This window comes from Telmatherina bonti, assembly GCF_933228915.1.
Source record: "Telmatherina bonti genome assembly, chromosome: 11".
Classification (NCBI taxonomy): Eukaryota; Metazoa; Chordata; class Actinopteri; order Atheriniformes; family Telmatherinidae; genus Telmatherina; species Telmatherina bonti.
In genome coordinates, this window is record NC_136629.1 from 16,201,051 (window position 1) to 16,228,388 (window position 27,338).

A 27,338-nucleotide genomic window follows, 5' to 3' on the forward strand; every position below is an offset into this window, starting at 1 on the left:
CTCTTACCCTGTTCGCTTCACTATCAGGGATCTTTCTTTTACAATACCACAGATGACTTTACTTAACACCGTCAAGAAACTTTGATTATTCTCTCTGCCCTTCCATTATTTACTTCAATATATAAATAACGAGTTGCATTAATTTTTCTTGTAATGACGATGGCTGAGTCGGACTGCCTGTGTAAAGTCTAACACAGACAGATTCTCAATGGACTCAGGTCTGGACTCTGTAGGGGCCAATCTGTGTGTGAAAAATGGCGTCTCATGCTCCCTGAGCGACTCTTTCACGATCTGAGCCACTTGAATCCTGATTTTGTCATCGTGGAATATGACTGTATCAGGGAAGATGGAATAACCTGGTTATTCAGTATATTCAGGTAGTCAGCTCTTTGGCTCAATGTTGCAGAGCGTAGACCCGACCTGATCATAGACTGTCCCCACAAGCTTGTACAGTAGGCACAAGGAATGATGGCGGCATTGATTCATTCTCTTAGAACTCGAACGCTCCCATCACTCTTTATCAGGGTAAATGTGGACTCATCAGATCACGACCTTCCATTGCTCCTGAGTCCAGTCTTCATGCTTCCTGTCAAATTAAAGCCTTCTTTTTTTTTTTTTGGGATTATCCTCAATGATAAGTGGTTTTCTCAAGGCTACAAGGCTGTTTAGTCCCAATCGGTTGAGTTCCTCTAACATTAAGCTTGTGGGACTGTTCTTTCACTATTTAACATAGCCATGAGGACTACTGGTGTTCTTCAGTTTGATTTCACCAAACATTTTAGTTTTGCTCATCATTTCAGATTATTTTACAATCACATTTCTGAATGGAAGATTTTGCCTTCCAGTTTTTAACAATGCCTTGGACAGTTCTTAACCCAGTTTTCATTGCTTCAATAGTCTAGAGGTTTTCTGTAACCAATGCCAATAGTGTTACCCTTCTGAAATAAACATCTGCTCAATGACAACAGGAAGCGTAGTTATAAAGGAAGGAGGCTCTTACGCATTTCATGAGTCAAATTCAGATGGTGTCTTTTTTTTTTGGGAAGGACAAGGAATATTTGCTGTACTTTTATAAAAGGAACAGACTTTTACATCATACATGTGTGATGCTGCTTTGTGGCAGTTCAGACACCTTTTAATAGTTGTTTTTGCCAAATATGTCAATTTAAGGGAACAGTGCACTATAAAAACAAAAACAAGGGCAGATTTGAACCCAATTACTTGTCAAATATGAAGGTTAACAGCTTCTTATAAACATCTGCCACATGTAGGGGGTGTACTGATTGCATGCTAAGGAGAGGAAAGAACAAAACATACTCAATATTATCGCATGGACCAGTGTGGATTACACTTAACAGTTTTATTTGGAATATTAAGACAATGAAGCATAAGCCAAGCACCAAGTGACAGCTACAAGTGTTGCATCATATGGATCTTAAAAATGAACAGGTTATACTGGAAAACAATTATTTTGTAATGGTTAAGCGGATACACAGAAGAGACAGTGAAATGTGAACATGATAATGCCATTTACACGCTCCAAATCCTATCTGACAGCAAAAGAAGACGGGGGGGGGGGGGGGGGGGGGGGAGGCAGCGATATTCGTCTGACGACAGCTTGGTCAGCCTGTGGTGGTGGCTGTGGCCCCAAGTTTAAAGGGCTTTTGTGATCGGTCAGAACGAATGAGGCAGTCTGGGAACACGGCGGAGCTGCAGAGTGACAACCATTAGTTCCCATCATTGTCAAGTCCTGTTGCCTCGACGCCCACATCCACACAGCAACCAATGTGCACATACAGCATTAAAGTGACAGAGGATTGCAACCATTGTTAAACTACACTCCATTGCATATCAGGGAGAAGTAATAATGAAAAATATTTCTCTCATAAATCTTTTTCTGTTTGCATATAGCACTTAACCCAGCTTTGATTTCGTAAAATATATATGGGAACGTGAAGAAAAAACATTTTTTTTGCTCTCCTCATTAAAATCTGAAACCATGGGTTGCAGCAGGGTATGGGAGAAGGGTAGGATTCCTACATCCTGGAGGAGGGGTATTGCTGTTGCTTTCAATGACACAACCAGCCTGTCTCTCATCCAGACCAGATCCAGTGGTTTCCTGCCACGAATGAGGCTCTCATAGTGCAGCCAAATAATGTCATACTGATGACAATATAAGGTAAAAAATAGTTCAATTCATGGCATCTTTTCTTCCACTTTTTTGTCTTAAAAATAATATATATATATATACATACACAAATACCCATCTTTGTCTTATTTTTTTGGGGAGAGTCACAGAAAGGTGGTGCTGGCTAAATGTGGTCCATGTATATACATCCCTGGCTTGGGGTGGAGTTGTGGGGGTGTGTGTGTAGATACCTGGGATAGTGCAGCTGTCAGAAGAAGCGCAGTTAGAATGTGTGCAATTGCATGTGTGTTCCAGACAGTTTATGCACCACAAAAGAATTAAGTCTTTTCATCAAGCTATTACATAAATCCATTCATCATACATACAATGTTTTTACATTTTTTTCTCCTAAATCTACATGTTATATGGCAAACATGTGCTACTGTTAATGTCAGATATTTCCCATGGGGAAAATTGGGTTGAGAGGGTCCGGGGACTCTCTTTTGCAATGGGCCTGCCTGAGAATATAAGGGGAGGAGGATGAGGTGGGGGGTGGAATAGGGGGAAGAGAGGTTTGTTCATAGGAGTCACTGTTGTCACCCCTCACATTACACTCCGCACCCCTGTTCCACAGGAACAACCCCCCAGTCCATATGCTAACATACTCCAACACATGCAGAGACTGAGAAAACAGCTCCACTCACACATCTCACATCTTCAGTAAAAGTGAAATATCTCAGGACCACCAGCTTGTTTTTCTCCTTTTTTCCTTGTTAACACTCGTCACAACTCTCTGGTGTGTGAGCGACACACACGCAGTGCTGTGCACAAGTATTTAGACGCAAGGAAATTGTCGTTTGTTTTAGTTTGCTCTCTTAGAGCAGCACGCCCATCATTGAACAACTAGCTCTCTTTAAGGGATGTCTGAGGGGGTCGAACGCTTGTGTGCAGAGGGAATAACTCCGTTTAACATCGAAGCAGTTAAAAAAAAAAAAAAAAAAAAAAAAAATCCTCAGTATATCGATGAGGCAAGTCAGACATCTGATCTCTGACGGCAGATTCAGAGCTTGCAGAGCACCAAAGCAGACTAATAATTTGTGATAATGCAGAATCAAGTAAAGATTAACTGCAAAAAAACCAAAAATATGACTTTATACATTTCCAGAAATGGGCGCCGCTGTACAAAGGTCACAAGCCTCACCAAGCAAACCCTCCATTGTCATTCCGCATCCAATATGCTGGAGTAAAGTGCAAAACAAAAAAAAGCTTCACCATCCTAATACTTTTTCAGACTGCAATGTGGAACACAAATATACGATTAAAGTGCCATTTACTTCAACAAATCCTTTGCCCCCCTCTGTGAATGTGCCACAGTCCCAATAGGAAGCCAGTGATGAGGCCACATGAGAGCGCAAGCAGGTTAATATCATTAAAAAAAAAGGGGGGGCTCTCTGTCAGACAGCAGCCATAAGGCAGCACAGAGCGGCGCTTCTAGTACCTAAAACATTTCATTCCCAATGTGGTGAAGTTGCCGTGTGATGGACAGTATGCTAGCACGAGTGAAGGGTGGCAAGGAGAGAGGCAGCTGGATGCATGATGTGTGTGTTTTTGGATCTTACAGTTCAAAGTGAATTGCCATAAATCCTAAGTATTAAAGGTCACTGCCACTTTTACACACATAGGTGTGTAACATGCAAGAGTTCTCACAACAAAGTGCAATGCAGTGGAAAATAATGTTTTAGACTTATGAGGAAATACTAAGTACATATTAACTTGATACGCAGCTAAAAAAAATTTTTTTTTAAAAAAGGCTAGTAAATGTAGTTAAACTAGCTTTTAATTCTATTTTAGAAATTTCTGCCTAATGAGAATATGAAAACTGGGTTTTATAGCAGAAAGTTATTAAGAAGTCAATAGGTTATCAAACTGACACAGCCTTCCCATGTTTATAAAACTGAAGCTTAATTCAACGTAGGCCTGACACCGCTCATTAAAAGCTGCATCAGCCTTCCAGTTAATACATTTACACGTGTGTACCAGGCTTTGGTCACAGATGCCGCTTAATCTTGTGTGAGGAAACAAAAACTGCTCCTCACTGATGAGAAAGGCTGACACACAAGCAAATTAAAACACCAACATGAGAACTTGAGAGATCCAGTTTTCTGGTGTGTTTCAGTTTTGGACTGAGGACTTCATGCACATTTCCTTTCTGGGAATCTCTTTGTAATACATTTTCTCTAAAATGCTAACGGGGACTACTCTGTTATCATCCAATAGCTTGTCACTTTCAGAGTCACATTTACTACTGACCAAACGAAAAGCTGCTAATAATCTGTTAGTCTTTTTCAACCCCTAACCCTGTCAACAAAACGTACATTTCAGCATACTCAGGACAGAGTTAACCTTCGTGCCCTCTCAAAAGAGCTGTGTCAAGTTGCAGAATCAGTATCTTTGCACAGACATTGCTTACAGCAGCAGGGCAACCTACAACTAGAGACTAATTCATGCATTAGTGAGCGAGTGAGCTAGCTAATAAACCGCATATTTCAATGATCGGGTCTTAAAGTCAACATAGCACCACAAAACTGCAACCTGCAACGTGCACCATTAGTTAATGAGCTTGGAGCTCATGCGCCTCTTCATTGCTATATTTTTTTTGTCTAACATACGAGGACGGCGTTTGAAGCACCTCCAGTTCCAGGTTTGGACAACAAAACAACAGACTATGGAAGAAGACAAATGGTTATGGAAAAGGCACAAAGTTTCCACCTAATTTCTCTTGATGTCAAAAGGATGACACAAATGACAAGTTTGAAATGGTTTTGTCCCAAGCCACAAATTGAGTCCATCATGGCTTCGGGTACAAAGGATATGACGATGTCTTGAGGTGAATACTGCCTACGCTCAGAGAGCAGTAAATATAATAATACACTGGATAGCCATAACAATAAATCCACTCACGCATGGGGCAAATAACGACCAACTTGTCACAGTGTATTGTTCTGCAGGAGATCCCAACACTTCTCACAACCCGCAGGACAACAAGATTACCTGCAAGCTGCAGGGGTTCAACGGGTTTCTCTTGGTGGCATGAAATGGTTCTGACACAATGTAGTGAGGTGAATTTATGTCATAGCTGATGAGTGTAAATGTAACTGCTTAACTAAGGGATGTGCTTTGGTTGAGATGTAAAACACTTTAAATTGAGTGATAAAGTGAAAGCATGAACTGTTGGCTGCGCTTGTTCTGTTGGTGGCAGTGTTTTTCATGACAACATTGAGACTTAAAGTAGCAAATTTTCAATCAAACACTGATTCTAAGGACCAGGCTGCCTAAATGTTAACCTGATTATACATTAACAAGAATGTAAATGGTTGTGACATGCACAATGGCATTCAGTGACTTGCTATGAAATGAGGCTGCTTTGTCAACTGTAATAAAGGCAGGAAATATCTGTCCCTCATCTTGCAGAAGTACTGCCAGAGTAGGAATAATACTGTCAAGATTAACTTGCTATACAGGAAATGGTGGACTGACCAATTTATAACTCATAGTTCTGCTGAAGAAAGAGCTGGTGTTGGACTTGTCTGTAGTCCTGCATTTCCCTGATGTGTTGTCCTGAAACTCACAGATCCCACAAGAATCTGTGCATAACTGGTTTAGTTGCTTGTGCATGAAACAAAATGGCAAAAAAAAGCGTTTCATGCAGCTCTATCCATGGGATTATTCCTTGACTGCATTAACAGCACCTCCAGAAGCCCTCTCAACCCACACACCTTGGTCTATGACGAGCTCAGGAAGGGGGGGGGGGGGGGTAAGCAGAAAGTGAGCTGTACAACTTAGCCTTATTGGCTAACACAGCAATTTGGTATGAACAGGGGAAGCATGCGGGCAGGTCTACAAGCAGGATGGTGCTGTGGGATCAGGCAGACATTTAGCACATAAAAAAAGAGACACAAAGCACTAATACTTGTGTCTTTCCTCCATGTCAAAACAACCTGTTCAACTTAAAGACGTGTGCTTGCCAAACAGCGTTACACTGGATATAATCACATGTATTTTCTGTGAGGTAAGTATGAACGAAAACAGAGATTAGAATGAAATTTGTATAGCTTTTTATATTTAATTTCATCCCCCACCAGAAAGAAAGCCATGTCAGGATAACCTCTAACTGGCAAGAGAAAAATTTCTACAGTTCTGTAATCCTCCTGCTGTGTGTACAGGCAATGGAGAAGACCACCTTATTTAACTTTGAGTGGCGGTTCCCTCTCTAGCCAGCGAACTCGTACTTTCTGTTTATAGTGATACTCTTTAAGAAAGTCCTGCAGAGCAGGGGGCAACGGCAGGGAACCTATACCATCGTAAGTGGTCCAACGGCAGATGGCAGCTCGTGCCAGGTGCTGCAGGCCAGATGGAAAGGTCCGATGGAGAGGCGCTGTTAACAGCGGCTCAAAAAACATGCAAGCGCTGGGGTCCTTGTAGTGCTCCAGAAGTCCTGTGACAGTGGAAGAATGGAAAACACAAGGGTCGTGAGCGTCGAAGCTGAAGTTGTGGTTCCACTGCTCGATGCGTGCGTGCAAGGACCTATTGTAACGGCGGAAGCTAACGGAAAAGAGGTAGTCCTCCTGGGCTGAGTCACGCAGCAGGAAGGTGCCCTCTGGCCGCCCATCAAGCAGTGCCTCAGCCTCGTAGCGGTCCATTACGCCCCAGTAACAGGGCAGAGCTGTAATCTCCAACAGGTCTGGCACCAGGCAGTGGATGTAGTCTATCTGGGTGTGAACCTTCCAGGGTCCAGGTTGCTGTCGGCTCAGGTGCCCGTCTCCAGAGGCATGCCTCTGTTTAGGCCTCCTGGCTTGAAGACAAAGGGTGGTTGAATCCTCCTCAGAATCACAGTCTTGGGCTGATGCAGTAGCCCCCAACACTTGCCCACAGGTTCCCGAGGATCCAGCACCCACAGAGCTAGTGGCCCCACAGGCCCGTCCCTCCCCAGAGGCCTCTCCCATGCCAGGAGCCATCTTTGGTCCCAGTTTGTAGAGAGAGGAGCTTGGCACTGAGGCCTCCAGGGTGTGGATCTGTGCATTGGGTGGCGGGTCAACACCCTCCTCGATGCTAAGTCTGCGGCGCTCGCGCAGACGTTCCTCCTCGTCCTCAGGTGAAGGGTGGGCCGGGTCGAAGGCATCCAGAAGGGCAGTGGAGGAATGCGGACTGACTGGTGCCGTGTGCTGTTTGATCAAGTGCCACTTGTTAGCGAGGTCTGAACCTGGCGGGAAGGGGCAGGTCTCCAGCATGAGCTCCGTCAGATGAATCTTTCTTTTGGAGGTGATGAAGTTCTTGGAGGAGCGCGAGCGTCTGTGCGCAGGCAGGGGTAAGCACAACCCAACCGTGTCGCTTAGCCGCTGGCGCAAAGAACGGGCATTCAGGCCACGCCCTCCAGAAACAGAGTCATTAATCTCCTGGATGGAGCTAATTCCATAACGTCTGTCTCTACGATTTCCACTCCCCCTTAGACGCCCAGAACGCCGTTCTGTCTCCAAGGAGCTCTGGGTTTTGGTGGAACACGAGTGCTTTTTCTTGCCGCCCCATGGAGCATGACGGGAATACGAGTCTCTCCGTGCCAGAGGAACGCCCCCTGACCCCCCACGCACATCCTCTGTGTCTTTGTCTATGGTAATCTCTACAATCTGCGGTATGTCTGACACACAGTTATGATGACGGCGTCCTGTGGTGATCGCTGGCGCTGGTAGGAGACTCCACGACGGGCTAGAGGTTCTCTGTGCTTGAGGCTCAGTTGAGCTGCCTTCTTCACCATGATCCACCACACAGTGGACAGCATCTGCATCCACCTTGGTTTCAGAAGGTCCTGAACTGTGGAAGAGTGTCTGGCATCTGCTCTTCAGGCTGCTCCACATGTTGCCCACTTTCTTCATGAGAAAGAGCCCCTTGGACCTGATGAGAGGAGATAAAGCTGATTAACTCAGAGTTAAAATGTTTCAAAATGGCCATAGTGCCTAGTTTTAACACTGCGGTACAAACTACATAAAAAAGTCCTACATTTCACTTGCTCAGACTGCTGTATTTCTAGTAATTACACATGGTGAGAATGTAAGAGGGCCAAAGTGTCTGAGACGTGGGTGAGCTTGAGCAGTTGGAACAGCGGAGTTAGAAGTTGCCAGGCAGACATGCAGGGATACAAGGCCACAGCTATAATTGAACCCGGGATCTGCTCACAGCTGATCTGCTGGTATGTACTGTATTACAGAGCCAGTCTAGACCAGACCAAAAACTTTCCCTGTAACGGCAGCAGACAAGGTATATGCATATGCGCGCGCGCACACACACACACACACACACACACACACACAGAAATACATGCACTCATTTACTATTGATTTATTACATTACTATGATTTAAAAGGATACAGAGTAGCACCAGATTGCATGTTAATGTCAAATTATTCAGCGAATAAAATCACCACAGGCAGCTAACCTTTCCTCTAAACAGTTCCTATTTCAGAATGAGTTTCTTAAAGAACGTACGAGGCTAAGGATCTGATTGGTAAACTCAAATGTAGCAAAGGGGGGATATTATAACACTGCTAACCATGAATTAAAGGGCGTTGCAAAAATTAAACCAATTATTAACATCAATTGCTAATAATAAATTAAAACACTGGTTAATCTAAACTTAAAGATACAGGAGAATCCTTAAACTTTTCAATATGGAGCTAAGGTCAACTAAATGCAACATAAAAGCCATGTATAAGTTATAATGAACTCACTTTAGATACATTACTCCTGAAACGTGACAGATATTTGGCTTGTTCAATGATGTCATAATGAATCTAAAATGTACAATAACCTTTACAGGTTAACTTAATTTGACTTCTTTTAAATTTTAAATGCAAGAGCACCACTGTTCAACATTTCAGTACTAATTTCACAATTTTACTCTAAAAAGGTGATTAAAAACAAAATACTCAATAAGTGTGTGAACCTTGGATCAACCATTAAATATCCTGATTCAGCTTGTATCTAAACAGTCCTTTTCATCATCCCATTCACATTTTAACATCACCAGGCTAAGACCACACCTAACACACAAGTTATTGAGGCATTTATACTGCGGCAGGCATACTACTGTTTTCAGTTTTTGTTTCAGATTGTCTGAAATCAAAGAAATACCCTGACATAATTCTGCTCATATGTCTCACATTACTTATATAAGTGATATATATACATATAATATCAGTGTAGCGTTAACGTTTTGCAATTTCTGTATATTCCACCGTTATGTTGCATTTCCTTAACATTTTGTGAGTAGTGCAAAGCCACATCCATTACTGGCATTATACCTGAAAATGTGACACAAACATCACACCTATAATAAATGCTACCATTTATGTCAAGGCTGGTGTAAAATCATAAACTGAACAATTGACATTTATTTATTAAAGTTGTACACAACATTTTCAGTTGATTAAAAATCAACAACATCCAATTTGCTGGGTTATCATGTTAATGACGCACCCATGTATGGTCATAAAATCGCCATTTCAGCTACCAGTCTGTAACAGGGAGAATGATCAGGAAAAAATTCACCAAATCATCAACAAGACTGAGCTAGAAACTAGAGCTTGGCAATTAATCAAAAATTAATCCAAACTAACATTAAAATATGTATGCCTTGTTAAATAACAATGACGACAAAAAAAATGTAATGATTAAACTGCATACATCTGCCACAAGAAGTAACCTGTTGATGCATTTGAGGACATATTACCAACAAGCTACGCCTTTGTATGTTCAGACAGAATTGGGCTATGTAGTATAAGTGAATATTTTCCATATATATATATATATATATCTGTGAGAGTATATATTTAAACTGTGTCAAGGTAACCCATTCAATAAATTGTGTTCCTGATTTGAGGTCGTATCACCCAGCCTGATTATCCCTTCAGAATGATGAGGCAACTACTTATTTTTCCAATTTTTTTTTTCTAACCAAAATAGCATCCCTTCTGTAAGTGCAGAACAGTGAGTCTGTTATGTCTTTAGTAAACATCCCACAGACATCAATCCCTCCCCTCCACAGTCACAGAAATGAACTGAAGCAAGACTTGTTGAGTGACACTCCTGCTACCTGAGCACTTTTGTTGCACAATTTAAGCTTTTTAATACGCTATTAACGCCCCCCAAGAAACAGCCCAATAAAAGAATATAGCAATTTCAGGCTGCCTGTTCCCGCAGCAGGCAGACAGAAGGAAAAACTAGTGTTAGTTTGTGCAAACTCCAAAGACGGAGGCAAGCAGTTTTTTACCAAGTGTAGTTTATAATGAACATGACCACAGTCTGTGGAGTTAGTACACCATCATCACAAGATGCGTGAATACAAGACAGAAAATATGAAGGCATTGTGTTGCTTATGTAATCATGTGGAATGCTAACTCCATGGTCTATACACCTAAAAGGCACATTAGTGCACACACATACAAACAGCATTATCTAATTCAGTATCATTATTCTGTAGATTATAAGATCTAGATAATGACAGAAAACATCACTGTGATGTATCTATTGTTATTATCTGCATCGTAATAGTTATCACTAATGGAAAATATTCACTTATACTACATAGCCCAATTCTGTCTGAACCTACAAAGGCGTAGCTTGTTGGTAATATGTCCTCAAATGCATCAACAGGTTACTTCTTGTGGCAGATGTATGTAGTTTAATCATTACATTTCTGGGATTTTTTTTGTCGTCATTGTTATTTAACAAGGCATACATATTTTAATCAATAAATATTCTAAGAAATTTATTTAAGTATGTAACAGATTACTTGATATCCAAAATAAGTTCTGCTGCAGCCCTAGCTTACAACAGCTCTATTTTGGATTTGTGTATTACATTTTCTTGTTTTTGAAGAAGCACTGAGATGCAAGTTTAGACTACTTTACTTTGAAGCCAACTTCAAGAGTTGCTGAAAGATGAAAATAAAATAATCTGACAGGAAATAAACAGCTACCCTGTTCCTCAGTAGGGCTGGGCGATATGACCAAAATCTCATATCTAGATATAGCTCATTTTATATCCCCATAACGATATAAATTTTTTTGTGTAGTTTTGTGTCAGTCATCAGTTATCAGTCAGATGTGCTTGGCAACCGCAACAGTGATCTCCTTCCATCTGCGTGAACTATGGCTGTTTGGCGTTTCACAGGTAAAAGTCTGTTGCAGCATTTGCGTCTGGAGTTTAATTTAAGTGCTTTTGTCACCACTTGATGTGACTTCAGCTCGTTGACTTTAGTCTTTATTCTGTATTTTTTGTCCTGATTCTTGCGCAGGTGATAAAATGAGTTAGTTGGGTCGGAGTCCATTGTTGGGACTGTGAGCTAGTCTATTGTCGGTTCCACGTCAGTCTTTTTATATCCAACCCGCATCCATGCGACAGAAGTTTCCCCTCTTTTGAACAAGCTATTCAGTTTTGGTTGGCTAGTCATCTTTTAGTGAATTATACTGCTCTGAAACACGTCTGCTACAGTCTTCCTCCATGTTTGTTTATGTATTGCAGCGTGCATGCCGTAAAGTGCATCCTGACGTAAAATACTGCAGTAAAGCACCTTATTGTGGGGAAAACGATAAAGCCTCATATGAAACAAGAGACATTTTTCAATTGTCCAAATGATATACATCGTCATATCGCCCAGCTCGATTCCCAATTTTCCAATGGCTAGATGAAAGAGCTGGAAGTGGCTCAGTTTATATGCACAAAAATCCCCCCCCCCCCAAAGAAGTTGAACAAGGAAAAACTAATTTTTCAAATTACTAACACATAAGGCACCACTTTATAAAAAAGTCTGAGAAATTCTTATAGTCAAGGTAAAGAAAAGAAAGAAAAAAAAAAGAGCTCAAAACAACCTTGAATTCAAACAAAAAAGACAATCTATTGTATTCATGTTGTTTGGAAGAAAATCAAGAAGTCAAATTAAAATGGAAATCCAGAAAGGCCTGGAAAACTACAGCTGGTGTATGTCTAACTATAAAATACACACTGAAGATAGTTCCCTATGATATGGCAAGCATCCACATGGTATATAATTACAGCCATCCAAAAGATCCAAATAATTTGACAAGTGATAATATCTGTATTAAGCTGGTTCTTAATGAGACATGGTTATTCAGCAAATGATCTTAACTAGTCAACAAAGAAAGGAGACAGGTTGGTGTTTCTAAATGTTGTCAATAACTAGGTATTTATATCAAACTGTAGTATTAAAGTAAAAATATTTCATTTGATAATGGCTCTTCTGGGTTGTCAGATGTGAGTGACATTTTATATTATTTTCTTGAATAGACAGTAACTGATAAAGAGAAACAGAAACCTCATTATAGCTACTTTTTCAAGAAATTAGTTCATTGGATCAGGCCAGTTGGGGTGGGAAAATTGTATTTTAAAAAAATCAAATATCGGGATTTCTTGCTTCACAATTTTAAAATCTATTTTTTGATAAAAGAAAATGGCTTTTTCTTCAATTAAATAAAAATAATCCATGATAAAATTTTTGTCATTTTTTTTGTTTTTATTGCTCTTTTCACTTGTCGTCTTGGGCATTATAGCAGCAGAATAATTGTCTGGCTACTGTGTTGTTTTTTTCTTGTTGAAATCAAGAAAAATGACAACAAAATAAACATTTTGTGAATTTTTTTGTCTTAAGTCTGCAAAAATCAGCTATAGAGGAATCGTGAGAATCGCAATTTAAATCAAATCAGCACCCAAAAAAAATCGGAATCAAATCGGGACGAAAGCATATCGTTACAGCCTTACAGGTCAGAGGAGCTTCGTAAAGTAAATAGTACAAAATAAATCACAGTTATCAAACACTCTTCAAACACCAACAATCTACACTAACCTTCATTTGTCAGAGAAGGGACTGGCTGTAGAAGACTCACTGATTTCGTAGAAAGTTTTATGATTTCATTAATAAGTAATAAGATTTGAATATAAGCTAAAACTTATTAAAAAAAAAATAAAATAAAATAAAAAAAAATATATATATATATATATATATATTTTAAATGATTAATTCCTGTGTAACTGCTGAAGCATGTTTCATTGTTCAAAATATCTCAATAGTTCTTAGTAGTATAAGTTTTACATGCATACACATGTTAAGAGGTGGATTTTTTTTTTTTACAAAAGAAAAAGGGGGGGGGGGGGGGTAGTGAATAAATACACTAACAAGGAAATGATGTCTCTGCTTTGTTTAGAAAAATAGTAGTTAAACATGCCATTTCTACATCAGTTTCAAACAATTCATGGGTCTGTCTTGATATGATTTAAGTTGTGCAGCTGAAAAAGTCATGTATTTTCTCATAAAACACATGATCTACTTGGACAAACACTCAAGGTATCATCAAAGGGGAAGCTTGGTCCAAATGTAACTTGAACAACTTGTGTGGCGAGGTGTCTTTTGTGAAGTCAAAATATGAAAATAATCTCTCTTTTGTTAAAGTTTTCTTTGCTTACAAAACTGCCAGTCACAAAAGGCAATTTTTGTGTTGCTCTAGATTCTGTAATTATGCTGTTAACTTGAATACAAAAAAATAAAAACAATATTATGAGCTTAATGCTCGGTCAGTTATAGGAAGCCTAGACTTCTTGGCTGGTGTGTTTTATCCCTCAACTTAAAATTCCCACAAAAACACAAAGGATGACACATTTTAAATTACTATACAAAGCAAAACCTGCTGCTCTCTCATACTTTATAGCTTAAACTGCACTACTAAGTATTGTTTACATTGAAAATTGATATTCAATCATATATATATATATATATATATATATATATATATATATATATATTACTTCCAAATATTTGATTTCTGCAACAGTAATGGTTCAAACCACTGTATGCTCTAATATCCTGATGCTGTTGTGACTAATTTTATTCTAAAGTCCATGTCCTGTGCAGCATCATGCTTTTCTGTCAACAGCTAAGTCAAGAGCAAGATACCCAGTCTAAATATCTCTGGCTGCAGCCACTGACAACAGCAACCACACCAATGGTGCGATTCGGACCACGTCCATTTTGAGCCATCCTGAAACTGAACTAGGCTACTTCTGTTCTCCAGCAGCCCAACACACCCATTCTCCTGGGATCATACTGATCTAAGAGAGGGCTGGAATGAAGACAAGTTTCAGGGAGGACGCCTTCTCTGCTCAGACCAGACCAGAGTTAATGAGAGATTTGCAGTGCCTCTCTTTCTTTAAGATATGTGGGATGGTAGAAAGCTACACAGGGTCAGCAATTAACTGATTAAAAGACTGTTTTTTAATTCCTATCATTAAAATCTTTTTTTCTTTTTTTTTTTTTAAAGCAGAAATTCTTATGTGGCAGACAAATGAGACTACTGCATTAAAAGAAAGCTTTTCCTGTTAAACCAAAGGATGCAACCACATGAAACCTGAACAATGTTCATCAAAAGTAAAACACTGTCTGTATGGTGACTATTGTACTTGTAGGTTGGGACTGCTAACTTAGCAGACAAAAACTTCTCAGATTATATATATGATATAGCTAAGAAAAGATAAACCTATATGAAAACGTCATTTAATAAAATAATTGTAAAAGATCGCGTTAATAACATCTAGTTATTCCTAAAACAGCTTCGTTTCATAGTGTTCTTGTCAAACACATCAACGTGGATACAACTGAACCGCTATGCTACATTGGCTAAAAGACATTTTACAGTAACATTTATCGTAAAAAGTCGCCAGAAAACACATCTACCGAGTTGCTACGTTATTATAACAATCTATAGCAATGGTTGGAAGGCCTTTAGGTTTCTGGAGGCCCCATTTCCCCCCGGTCCTTGCCAAGTTAGCGGACTAGCTAACCCGACAACGATCCTTAGCACTGGATGTGGCTACAGACAAGATAACGTTATCCAGGCTCACGTTTGCCGAAGTACTTTTCAGTAAATGCACTTGGATTATATCGAAATATCATGTTTATTCCTTTATTGTAGATGATTGTAAAGCTACTTTCGGGTTTACAAACGGTAAAAAAAAAAAAGCTAACTGCTGGCATCCCTTAGAATGGGAATTTCTAACTGTTTGATTAGCTTCGGCTAAACAAGTAGCTAGCGGTATTAGCATGTTAGCTTGGGAAGTAAATAAATAAAAAAAAAAATCGGCAAAAAAAAAAATGATAGAAATGAACCCAGCTAGCAAAGTGTTGCTTTGGGGTGCCGGGTACATAATCATAACATTGTAAGCAAGTAGCACATTCCTACAAAAACCATGTCTTACCCGTGTGCCTTGTGAAATCCCTACTCAACAGCTCTCTTTGTCTGCAAAAAATGGCTATTAAGAGAAGTCAGGCATATATCCCGCTTACGGACCACGGTGTTGGATGAACGCACTACACGGACAAAAATACTTGATGGTATCATCCCGAATATTTTAAAATATAATCCTAAAAATACACGTTCAGATTATTAAAAAGATAAAGTAGTCTTTGAAAGTCCCAACAAGCCATTCCTCGTCATGGTGGGTTCTCCGTTCCTGCCGTGGTCGCCGCAGCTTGTAGCAACCAATATGACGGCGGTGTGAGGAGCTACAGAGCCGGAGAGGCAGGCGGGACTCAACGTGAGGGAATCTGACTGACACCGGCTGGGTCCAATGGAGATCCGTGAAGGGATGGCCACTTCCGACGGAGCACACGGATAGGGATTGACCCGGAGTCGGCGTCTCGTAATGGGCGTCGCCTGTAACCAATGAACGCAGAGGCGGGATGACGTTGTATGCTGGCAGCGACTTGGAAACGTGGAGAGCTGAAGTGATGCTGGTGGTATCCCAGCCAGGCCGGGCCGCAGACCCATGATGTCAGTGATCTTCTGCCTGTACAATGAATTACACTACAGGACGACCAGGGCCGGATTAAAAGTGCACAGGCCTCTGGGCCCAGAATGTTCCAGGGGCCCCCTTCCCCACCGCACCATTGTGAAAACGGTACATGATACACTGTAAAACATCATTTCTAACATCTCTCCGCCAATGGTACCAATAGCAATACACTAGACACTGTGGTGAAATGATCTGGCTTTTATGTACATTTTGTTTCATGCCCAAACTGCTGGTCTTTGACCTACAGGGGCCCCACATGGGCCCCAAGTGGGCGTGGGCCCCTGGGCCTGTACCCTCAGTGCCCATTGCATAATCTTGAAGACGACGACCAGTTTATTCCTATTTTTATATATTTGAACAAAATAAACATATAAATAAATCTAAAGAGTCACAAGTAAGTAATTTAGCCTATGAGAATGACGACAATAAGTTATTATCACCAATATGCTTTTTATTATAATTGTACCCAAAGAATATTTACCAACTGGGCTAAAATTGGGCTGAAATAAAGATATTGTAGGAGTAAGTGTTAAATCATGAACAATAAAAAATATAGTTAGACCCCTCAGTTTAGTGTAAGTCTGTAAAAACTCTAACCAATCAAAACATTCGGGCCGAATTGAAGTTGTTAATTTGTTATATTTTGTAAGCTTCTTCACTGCTGAGAATATGCAGGAAGGATCGGTTTATTTGTTTTCTCCCGCTAAAAAGCCGAGAAAGAGAAAATGTTGGTGGAAAAAGCTGCGAACTAGAAAAGCACTCAGAGAGCGCGAAGCTCCACTAAGGCCTTTAAAAAAATTCCTGGATCCAAACAGTGATCCGGATCACCACCAAAATTAAACCTGTTCTTTCCTTTCACATTTCCAACCACTCCCAAAAATTTAATTAAAATCCGTTTATAACTTTTTGAGTTATCTTGAACACAAACAGATAAACATAGCCTTGGCAGAGGTAAAAAAAAAAAAAAAAAAAAAAAAAAAAAAAAAAAGCCTTGGATCACCCTAGGAAAAAAATCAGAGGGGGAGGAGCCAAGACAGGGTACTACTTTCAGATCTTCCTGGGTCCCCAACATTACCTACCCCAGCTTTAAAGCTCCAATTTAAACAGTCCTCTTTAAAGGCTATGAGACGGCCTTCAGTTTCTGTCAAATGGATCCGGTTCTGAGAGAAAATCACTTATAGAACTCTGTTTTAAGTAACTTTAAAATGGTTTTACTACTACAGAAGAGTAGTGAAGAATGTGTCGTTGCACAACAACAGTAATGTTAATTTAGCACAGCTAAATGCCACAAATGAATTAAAACACATCACAGACAGCCTCTCGAGACCTCAAGTGCCGTGGACCAGGAAATATGTGTCATATCCTGTTCCAAAGAACAATTACAATTTCTCACACAAGCCACTGTACCCACACATGAGGTAATCTGCTAGATTCAGATCAGTCATAACCATGTCACACAACATGTAATGAGAAACGGATGCTGGCTGAGTAATGTAGTAGTTAGCTGGATCTGAGGTGGAGTTCATGGGAAACCACCAGAAACACACATTAGCTTTTACATGTCTGAGATACTGATCTAATTTGTGCTTATGAAAGAAAATTACATTAGCACTGATTTTTCTATGAGGAGTGAATCATGCTATTTTAGTCAACACTGACCTCTCCAACCAGGAGCCTGCTGCATCATGTCTAAACAAACCACAGCGAGGATTTGTAAGCTCCCCCAAGTGAGTCACTTGGTTCTGAAGAAGACAGTCAGACATTTCTTTTCAAAGGGAAATTGCATTTTTAACATACAAAGAGTAGGGAGTCCCGCTTTAAAGCAGTTTATACAACTTTATTTGAATTGTGCATTTGAAAGAGAGATTTATCAAGATCAATCTAATCATCTCTAATCTACTGCAGCAAGTATCTAATGCAGCTTGTAAATGAAAAAATACAAATCATAAGTGCCGGCGGTTTATATTTGGACATGGACAGTCACTCAGGACAGAAATAGATCTGGATATAGATCAAACATGATATTTAATAGAGGTCTGAAAGTTTGGTGGTCCTGCTCTGATCATGAAGCCACACAGGAATTGTTTGAACTGCATGAATTGATTTAAAACATCAATTCATGCAGTTCAAACATGTTTTTAAAAAGAACTTCTTTTAAACATATGACTGGAAAAAGTAGCATGGAGGCAATGGAGGTTGTTCTGCACTGAATCTGGTGTTGTCCAGAAAATTTCATGCTAACGTACAACCACAACATGCAAGAAACTGAAGGTTACTAAAGCATTATAGATGGGTTTTAATTGACACACAATGACCTGAATTCAAGACTATTAGCCTCAAATGGGAGCATCCTGGAAAAACAGTGAAACATCTGCATAAATCATCTGTTTAAACCGTCAACCTTAGCTACTAACTGAAAACAGAAAAGAAAGTGGTAATAGATGAAAAACAGAGCTCTTCATATGAAAAGAAAAAGAAAAGAAAAGAAAAAGTTTTAACTTAGATTCATTTGATTTTGGGGAAAAATTATGTTTTGATAGCTGGAGACAAAAACTGAAGTTCAGTATTTTGTAAAGGAAGGTAGAAAAGGTGCTTTACACCCATTTAAAAGCCTTGTTTACAAAGTAAAGTATGGCGGAAGGAGCATCATGATTTTGGGGTACAACAACTATAAATAAATGAATGAATTTGAAAAATTTCTGACAAAGTTTGCGCCGGATGTTTACACAGGGGCTGGCTAATGCAACAAGACAATGACATAAAACACACAAATAAAACCAAAAATTAATGTAAGAAGAAGAAATATGGTGCCTTTAGAAAGCAAAAGCAGGAATGATAAATCATATGTGATGCTGTAAGTTGTTAAACTAAGACATCCATGAGGAAATGTCTGATGGACGAATAGTTTCTATGGGATTATTTGTGAATTTTTTTTCTGTCTTAGTTTAAATATAAATGTGAAAAGAATTAATTTATAATATAAAATATTCCATACAGTTTGTATTTTGCCACTTTTCTATTACATTTAGATATTGAACCATTTTTTTTAACCAACACAAGACATGTGTATGACAACTTTCAGTTCAGTTTGCCTTTATTAGTATTTTTGTATCAATAATTCATTGACAAAAATATGGTCTGAAAAAATAAATATATTTGAGAGGATTTGTATAAATTTTGATGCTCTTAGTGACTTTAGATGCAGAACACTGATGGGATTGTTCATGTCACCACAAAGGCAGGGTTGCCATCTTGTGGTGTTAGAAACAATTTGCATCATAAACCTTTGGTGTAGACAAGTCTCCAAATCCTAAAGTCTGCTGATATTTTGTTTATTTTTATTTTTTATTCCAGACATGCACTGTTGTCTATGACAGTCAGGTGTTATTCTCAGGTCAAAAAAACAAAACTCCATAAATAAAGCTTCAGAGGAATACAAATTTTGAATCAGGTGGCAGCAGCTCTGTGTATTCAATCAGGTAGACATGGTCAGAATGAAGAAGATAGGGGAATTAAGGGACTCTGAACGTAGCATGATTTCAGAAATTGCTGATCTACTGGGATTTTCACACAAAACCATCTCTAAAGTTTACAGAGAATGGTCTGAAAAAGAGAAAATATCCAGACAGCAGCAGTTGTCTGGACCAAAATGTCTTGTTGATATCAACAGCTAGAGGAGACTGGTCAGACTGGTTGGAGATGACAGGAAGTCAAATAATTAGGGGTGGGAAAATCCAATCGAAAAATCAGAAATCGGGATTTTTTTTCTTCACAATTTAAAATTTTTTTTTTTTTTTCCATCCATCCATCCATCTTCTGCCGCTTATCCGGGGTCGGGTCGCGGGGGCAGCAGCCTAAGCAGGGAAGCCCAAACTTCCCTCTCCCCAGCCACATTTGCCAACTCTGCGGGGGGGATCCCGAGGCGTTCCCAGGCCAGCCGAGAGATGTAATCCTTCCAGCGTGTCCTGGGTCTTCCCCGGGGTCTCCTCCCAGAGGGACGTGCCTGGAACACCTCACCAGGGAGGCGTCCAGGAGGCATCCTGACCAGATGCCCGAGCCACCTCAACTGGTTCCTCTCGATGCGAAGGAGCAGCGGCTCTACTCTGAGCCCCTCCCGGATGATCGAGCTCCTCACCCTATCTCTAAGGGAGAGCCCGGCCACTCTGCGGAGGAAACTCATTTCAGCCGCCTGTATACGAGATCTCGTTCTTTCGGTCACGACCCACAGCTCATGACCATAGGTGAGGGTAGGAACGTAGATCGACTGGTAAATCGAGAGCTTCACCTTCTGGCTCAGCTCCTTCTTCACCACGACAGACCGGTGCAGAGTCCGCATTACTGCAGACGCCGCACCGATCCGTCTGTCGATCTCGCGCTCCATCCTTCCCTCACTCGTGAACAAGACCCCGAGATATTTAAACTCCTCCACTTGAGGCAGGACCTGACCCCCGACCCGGAGAGGGCAATCCACCCTATTCCGGCTGAGGACCATGGTCTCAGATTTTGAGGTGCTGATTCTCATCCCAGCCGCTTCATACTCGGCCGCGAATCGCTCAAGCGAGAGCTGGAGATCACGACCAGATGAAGCCAACAGGACCACGTCATCCGCAAAAAGCAGGGACCCAATCCTGAGGCCACCAAGTCGGATCCCCTCAACACCTCGGCTGCGCCTAGAAATTCTGTCCATATAAGTTATGAACAGAATCGGTGATAAAGGGCAGCCTTAGCGGAGTCCAACCCTCACCGGAAACGGATCCGACTTACTACCGGCAATGCGGACCAAGCTCTGACACCTGTCGTACAGGGACCGGACAGCTCGTACAAGGTGGTCCGGTACCCCATACTCCCGGAGTACCCACCACCCCAGTCTGCCAATCCAGCGGTACTGCCCCCGATGTCCACGCGATGCTGCAGAGGCGTGTCAGCCAGGACAGCCCCACAGCATCCAGAGCCTTAAGGAACTCCGGGCGGATCTCATCCACCCCCGGGGCCTTGCCGCCAAGGAGCTTTTTGACCACCTCAGCGACTTCAGCCCCAGATAGGAGAGTCCACCCCTGAGTCCACCAGCTCTGCTCCCTCATGGGAAGACGTGTTGGTAGGATTGAGGAGGTCTTCGAAGTATTCCCTCCACCGACCCACAACGTCCCGAGTTGAGGTCAGCAGCTCCCCACCTCCACTGTACACAGTATTGATGGAGCACTGTTTCCCCCTCCTGAGCCGCCGGATGGTGGACCAGAATCTCCTCGAAGCCGTCCGGAAGTCTTTCTCCATGGCCTCGCCGAACTCCTCCCATGCCCGAATTTTTGCCTCGGCAACAGTCGAAGCCGCATGCCGCTTAGCCCGCCGGTACCCATCAGCTGCCTCCAGAGTCCCACAGGCCAAGAAGGCCCAATAGGACTCCTTCTTCAGCTTGACGGCATCCCTCACTGCTGGTGTCCACCAACGAGTCCTGGGATTACCGCCACGACAGGCACCAACTACCTTACAGCCACAGCTCCGGCTGGCCGCCTCAGCAATAGAGGCACGGAACACAGCCCATTCGGACTCAATGTCCCCCGCCTCACTCGGGACATGTTCGAAGCTCTGCTGAAGGTGGGAGTTGAAGTTCGCTCTGACAGGGGACTCAGCCAGACGTTCCCAGCAGACCCTCACAACACGTTTGGGCCTGCCAGCTCTGACCGGCTTCCTCCCCCACCATCTGAGCCAACTCACCACCAGGTGGTGATCAGTTGACAGCTCCGCCCCCCTCTTCACCCGAGTGTCCAAGGCATGTGGCCGCAGGTCCGACGATACGACTACAAAGTCGATCATTGAACTGCGGCCCAGGGAATCCTGATGCCAGGTGTACATATGGACACTCTTATGCTGGAACATGGTGTTCGTTATAGACAATCCATGACGAGCACAGAAGTCCAATAACAAAACACCATTTGGGTTCAGAGGGGGGGACCATGCCTCCCAATCACTCCCCTCCAGGTCTCACTGTCATTGCCCACGTGAGCATTGAAGTCCCCCAGCAGAACAATGGAGTCCCCAGAAGGAGCACCCTCCAGCACTCCCTCCAAGGACTCCTGAAAGGGTGGGTACTCTGAACTGCTGTTCAGTGCATAAGCACAGACAACAGTCAGGACCCGTCCCCCCACCCGGAGGCGGAGGGAAACTACCCTTTCATCCACCGGGGTAAACCCCAACGTGCAGGCACCAAGCTGGGGGCTGATGAGAATGCCCACACCTGCTCGGCGCCTCTCACCATGAGCAACTCCAGAGTGGAAGAAGGTCCAGCCCCTCTCGAGGGTACTGGTTCCAGAGCCCAAGCCATGCGTCGAGGTGAGTCCAACTATATCTAGTCGGAACCGCTCAACCTCGCGCACAACCTCAGGCTCCTTCCCCACCAGAGAGGTGACGTTCCACGTCCCTAGAGCCAGCTTCTGCAGCCGGGGATCGGACCGCCAGGGTCCCCGCCCCTTGCTGCCGCCCAGCTCACATTGCACCCAACCCCTACGGCTCCTCCCGCAGATGGTGAGCCCACGGGAGGTGGGGCCCATGTAACCCTTTCGGGCTGAGCCCGACCGGGCCCCATGGGCGAAGGCCCGGCCACCAGACGCTCGCTCTCGTACCCCACCTCCAGGCCTGGCTCCAGAGGGGGGTCCCGGTAACCCGCGTCCGGGCAAGGGAACATTCATGCCCAGGTTAGTCGTCATCATAGGGGTCTATGAGCCGTGCTTGGTCTGGTCCCTCCCCTAGACACCTGTTTGCCATGGGTGACCCTACCAGGGGCATAAAGCCCCCGACAACATAGCTGCTAGGATCTTCGGAACGCACAAACCCCTCCACCACGATAAGGTGACGGCTCAGGGAGAGGTTTTTTTTTGTTTTGTTTTTTTTTGTTAAAAATCGATTTTTTTTAAAAAATAAATAAAATTAATCCACTATAAAACTTTTGAAATTTTTACTGTTTTTATTGAACTTTTTAATTGTGTTCTTGGGCATTATTGCAGCAAAATGATGGTCTAGCTACTGTGTTGTTTTTTCCTCATTGAAATGAAGAAAAATGACGAACAAAAAAAAAAAAAAAAAAAAGTAACTTTTTTTTTTATCTACAAAAATCTGCAATATTGGAGAATTGTGAGAATCACAATTTAAATCGAATCAGCACCCAAAAAAATCGGAATCGAATCGAATCGAATTGGGACAAAATCATATCGTCACACCCCTACAAATAATCAGTGGTTCCAATGAAAGTTGTTCATTGATTGATTGATTGATTGATTGATTGATTCATTCATTCTTTCTTTCAGTCAGTCAGTCAGTTTTCACATATTTATTATTTTTCTAGTGTCTCTAAACAAAAGAAAAACATCTAAGCTATAAACAAACTATGAAATCTTTAAAAAGCTGATCGGGACCAGATGGTATGTTTTCTGTTGAACTTGTGGAAAATGGAAGCCATGTTATATTTACTGCCTTTGGGCTTTCCACTCTGCAGAGCCAGGCTCTCGACTGATCACCTGTCTCCCTCCTGTCATGTCCCTGCTCACTCATGAAGTGTATTACCACTGTGACACAGCAGAGGGCGCTTTATGCAGCTGAGCTGGGGTGTCCAGTCTGTCCTCGTGGACCGCTGTGCAGGTTTTCTCCTGCAGGTTTCCAGTGTTTCCCTGAACCAACGCTTCTCTCTGTCTTTTTGTTTTTGTGTAGTCTTTAGTTCTAGTTATTTTGAAGTTTTTCTCCCCTGTGTTTATTGTTTAGCTTCCCTCTCCTGTTCATGAGTTCACCTGCTTTCATTTTATTATTTAATCCACTTGTGTTTTCTCCTGTGTATTAAATTACTACTTGGTTTAGGTTCTCATTTACCAGTTCGTTGTCCTTCTTGTCGTCTTTCAGTTGTCCTTCAATTTATTAGAATAACTTTACCAACATATTATCTGCCTCCTGGCTGTCCACTCTGCTGGGTCTTCACATCTCCATCACTCCCTGATACTCTCTGCAATGTTGCCAAAACTGGATTTTAAAATGGCACATATAACAGCCAACTTTGCTGTTTACACATTTTAAAAATAACACATTAAGTCCACAGATTATACTTGACATTAACTTAATTTTTAAAATCCTGATTAAAAATGCTTTTTTTTTTTCTCAATAAAGGCAATATTTATTTTACAGCAATCTGGTCCAATGAAATCAATGATGAGATGGGAAGCAGCAGATCAGAGTGACGACGAAAAAAGGCAGGTAACTTTAGTTTCTTATGTTATCAAACACTTACTGAGTGTAAATCTATATATTGGGGCTGTAACAATAAGCTTTTGTCCCGATTCGATTTGATTCAGATTTTTTGGGTGCCGATTCAATTTAAATCGCGACTCTCACAATTCTTTGATATTTCTGATTTTTGTAGATTACAAACAAAATAAATGCATAAACATTTTTTTTTGCTTGTCATTTTTCTTGATTTCAATGAGGAAAAAACAACACAGTCGCCAGACCATCATTCTGCTGCTACAATGCCCAAGAAGACAAGTAAAAAAAATAAAAACAATAAAAATGACAAAAATTTTATAATGGATTATTTTTATTTATTTGAAAAAAAAGTTTTTGAACAAAAATATCGATTTTAAAATTGTGAAGCAAAAAAATTCAGATTTTCGATTTTTCAATCCAATTTTCCCAGCCCTAGTAATTATATACACTGTGAACTATGAACAGTGACAGGTTACAGTTTTGGTTGCTGGGGCAAGAAGCTCCTGAAAAATCGGAAACCATGAGTGTGGCGAGAAATGAATAATCTTCCTCGTGTGGCTCACAGATTAACCACATTTAAATCTTAACCAGTAGGCCGACATAGGCTAAAGGAAAATTACAAATAATACTAAAATAAAAATAGTAATACTAATTCAGCCTCCTGCAGCCCATATGAGCCGGGACCCATCTTTAGGAATAAATGGCTCATCACATGAAAACACAGTGCATGGGCTTGTGAACCCTCAGGAACATGCCTACACTTTCTGTGTAGGGGAAGCATGGCTTTGGTGGAGAGTCTGAAGAAAGAGGTTAGGTATTTTCAAAATGTAACGCTTTAACTGTTTTTTTCCCCCCAGTATTTCCCACCCTACCTTTAGAAGAAATGTCATCATTTTTAACATTAATAAAGCAAAACAAAAAAAAAAGTGTCATTACATTAAGGAAAATGTTTTTTTTCTTTTTTTTCTCCCTCGATCTCTTTCTTTTCCTCTCTCTCTATGAGGCGTTTTCTTTCTCTTTCCCTTTGTATTTCTGTCGCTCCTATCTTCTCTGGTCTGGTAGAAACTCTGTATAACAATTATAAAAAATAAATAAAAATATAAAATAAGAATCGAGAAAATCAAGGGGATCATCATACCAGTAACGCTCCCCTCGGCAAAGTAAATTTGCTCAGCAGAACACAGCATCCAGACCATCATGCTGTTTGCTTAAATGCTGGACAACACACATTTTTTGTGTATATATCATATATATCTGACATATATGTATATATAAGTCATATATTGTATGTTGATTTGTGTATGTAAAGTGCCCTGTGACAACATTGTTGTGAAGTAGCGCTATACAAATAAAGTTGAATTGAATTGAATTGAATATTTAAAAAAAAAAAAAAAAAAAAGTCAAGTAAAACGGAACCCTGTCATGTGACTCCTGATATGCGGAAGTGGGCGGGGACATTCAGAAATGTGGGCGGAGCATTGTACTGGCAAAGGTGACATATGTGGGCGGAGTTTGGGGCAGTTGTCATTTTCCCTTTATGATGTCATGTTCCCTTTTATTACATCACAGTGACATAAAGGGAAGGCAGCTATATATAACAGCCGTCTTCCAGGAATTATCAGCTCTTTAGTAAAGACTTTGGAGATACACGGGAGAAAGCATTTCAAGCATTTTACGGACAAGAATTTCAAGCATTTCAAGAGACATTAGAAAAATGACCAATATCAATCAGTCAACACAGAAGATGGAGAAAACCTTTCGCATCACTGAGGAGGATCTCATTCCAATTGTGAATAAGCATTTTGCAAAAGTTTCAGCAAACCAGTGGGCCTTGCTGGCTACAGGAAAAATGGACCCACAGATGGAATTCATTTTTGCAGGTCTGTTAGCAGAGGTGGTACAACTCGTATCTACTTTGATCTTGAAAGTCTTTCTTCCACAGATTGGAGAGATTGTTCAGTTAAATACAGATGGTCAAACTGTGCCTTCCATTAAAGCAGAGCTTGGAGATTCCCTGAGCCAGAGTTTCTCAAGATATTTTAATGTTTCTCAGGAAGATATGGACTGGGATTTAGATACAGATGCTAAAAAACTTAACGAAATAGCAAAGGCAGAAATAGAAGAAAAAGTTAATTCTCTTGTTTTAGAAGCAACAAGTCCAAAAGAGCTTCCTTTAAAACCTGCAGTATACGTTTGTTCATTGATGGGAAGTGTCAAACGTCTTTGCAAGATGATATCTCATGCCGTCAAATGTCTACAGAGATGTGTTGCAAAACATCTGAAAAAATTCTCCGGATGTTGTGCAGGATCAAGTCCACTTGTCCCAAAGTCATATCATAGCAATAAACCATCAATCTCCATCGAATCAGCAACAAAAGCTATTAGTGAAATTTTAAGCAAAAGATCTGAAATGGAAGAACAAAATGTTGGTGAGGAAAATGTGCGATCTTCACCCATCCAATCCACTCTTTCAGCACAGAGGGCAGCTGCTGAAATTGCCAGCATTATGGTAGGAAACATGGAAAATTCTAAGCCTGTGGCCCCTGAGGATTCTCCCGGAGCCAGTAGAGTTTCGCCTGAAGTTCATTTTAGTTTTGCATTAGTTGCTGAGAAAATTACCAAATTTTTTGCAAGTTCGTGTGGTAAAAAATCAGAAACCACCCCAGAAACTACGCCAAAAAAGAAAAGCTGCTGTATGGAATTTGTCCAGAAACACTTTTACAAAATGCTGGCTGATCTGAAGACTTCGTTCAGCACTCACGATGAGCAGTTTGTTGTGGACATCCATCGTAACTCGAGGTCCCTACGACCTGAAGACGCCGCAGATGCTTGCATCTTACCAAGGGGCTTGTCAGAATCCCCCAAGTCTGAACTCTCGTATTCATCTGGAACAAGCCAAAAAAGATATAACACAGTTAGAAAAAAGACAAGGTCGCAGATAAGTTTTGAGACTTTTGAATCTGATCTGAAGACATTTCTAGCCAAGATCAACCAATCAGAAGAAACAAAGGACCTTGCAGGTAAAATGGAAGACAACAAATTTTATGAGGAATTTAAG

General features: G+C 41.3%; 1 protein-coding gene across 1 annotated transcript; it reads right to left on the reverse strand.

Moving 5' to 3' along the window:
* Window positions 1-1,351: 1,351 nt before the first annotated feature.
* On the reverse strand, window positions 1,352-15,707 carry socs5b (suppressor of cytokine signaling 5b). Its single transcript, XM_079249093.1, has 2 exons — window positions 15,443-15,707; window positions 1,352-8,074 (listed from the first exon to the last, which is right to left on the reverse strand). The coding sequence occupies exon 2, from the start codon at window positions 8,053-8,055 to the stop codon at window positions 6,370-6,372; it is 1,686 nt and encodes a 561-aa protein (XP_079105219.1). The 5' UTR covers window positions 8,056-8,074; window positions 15,443-15,707; the 3' UTR covers window positions 1,352-6,369.
* Between the last annotated feature and the right edge of the window lie 11,631 nt (window positions 15,708-27,338).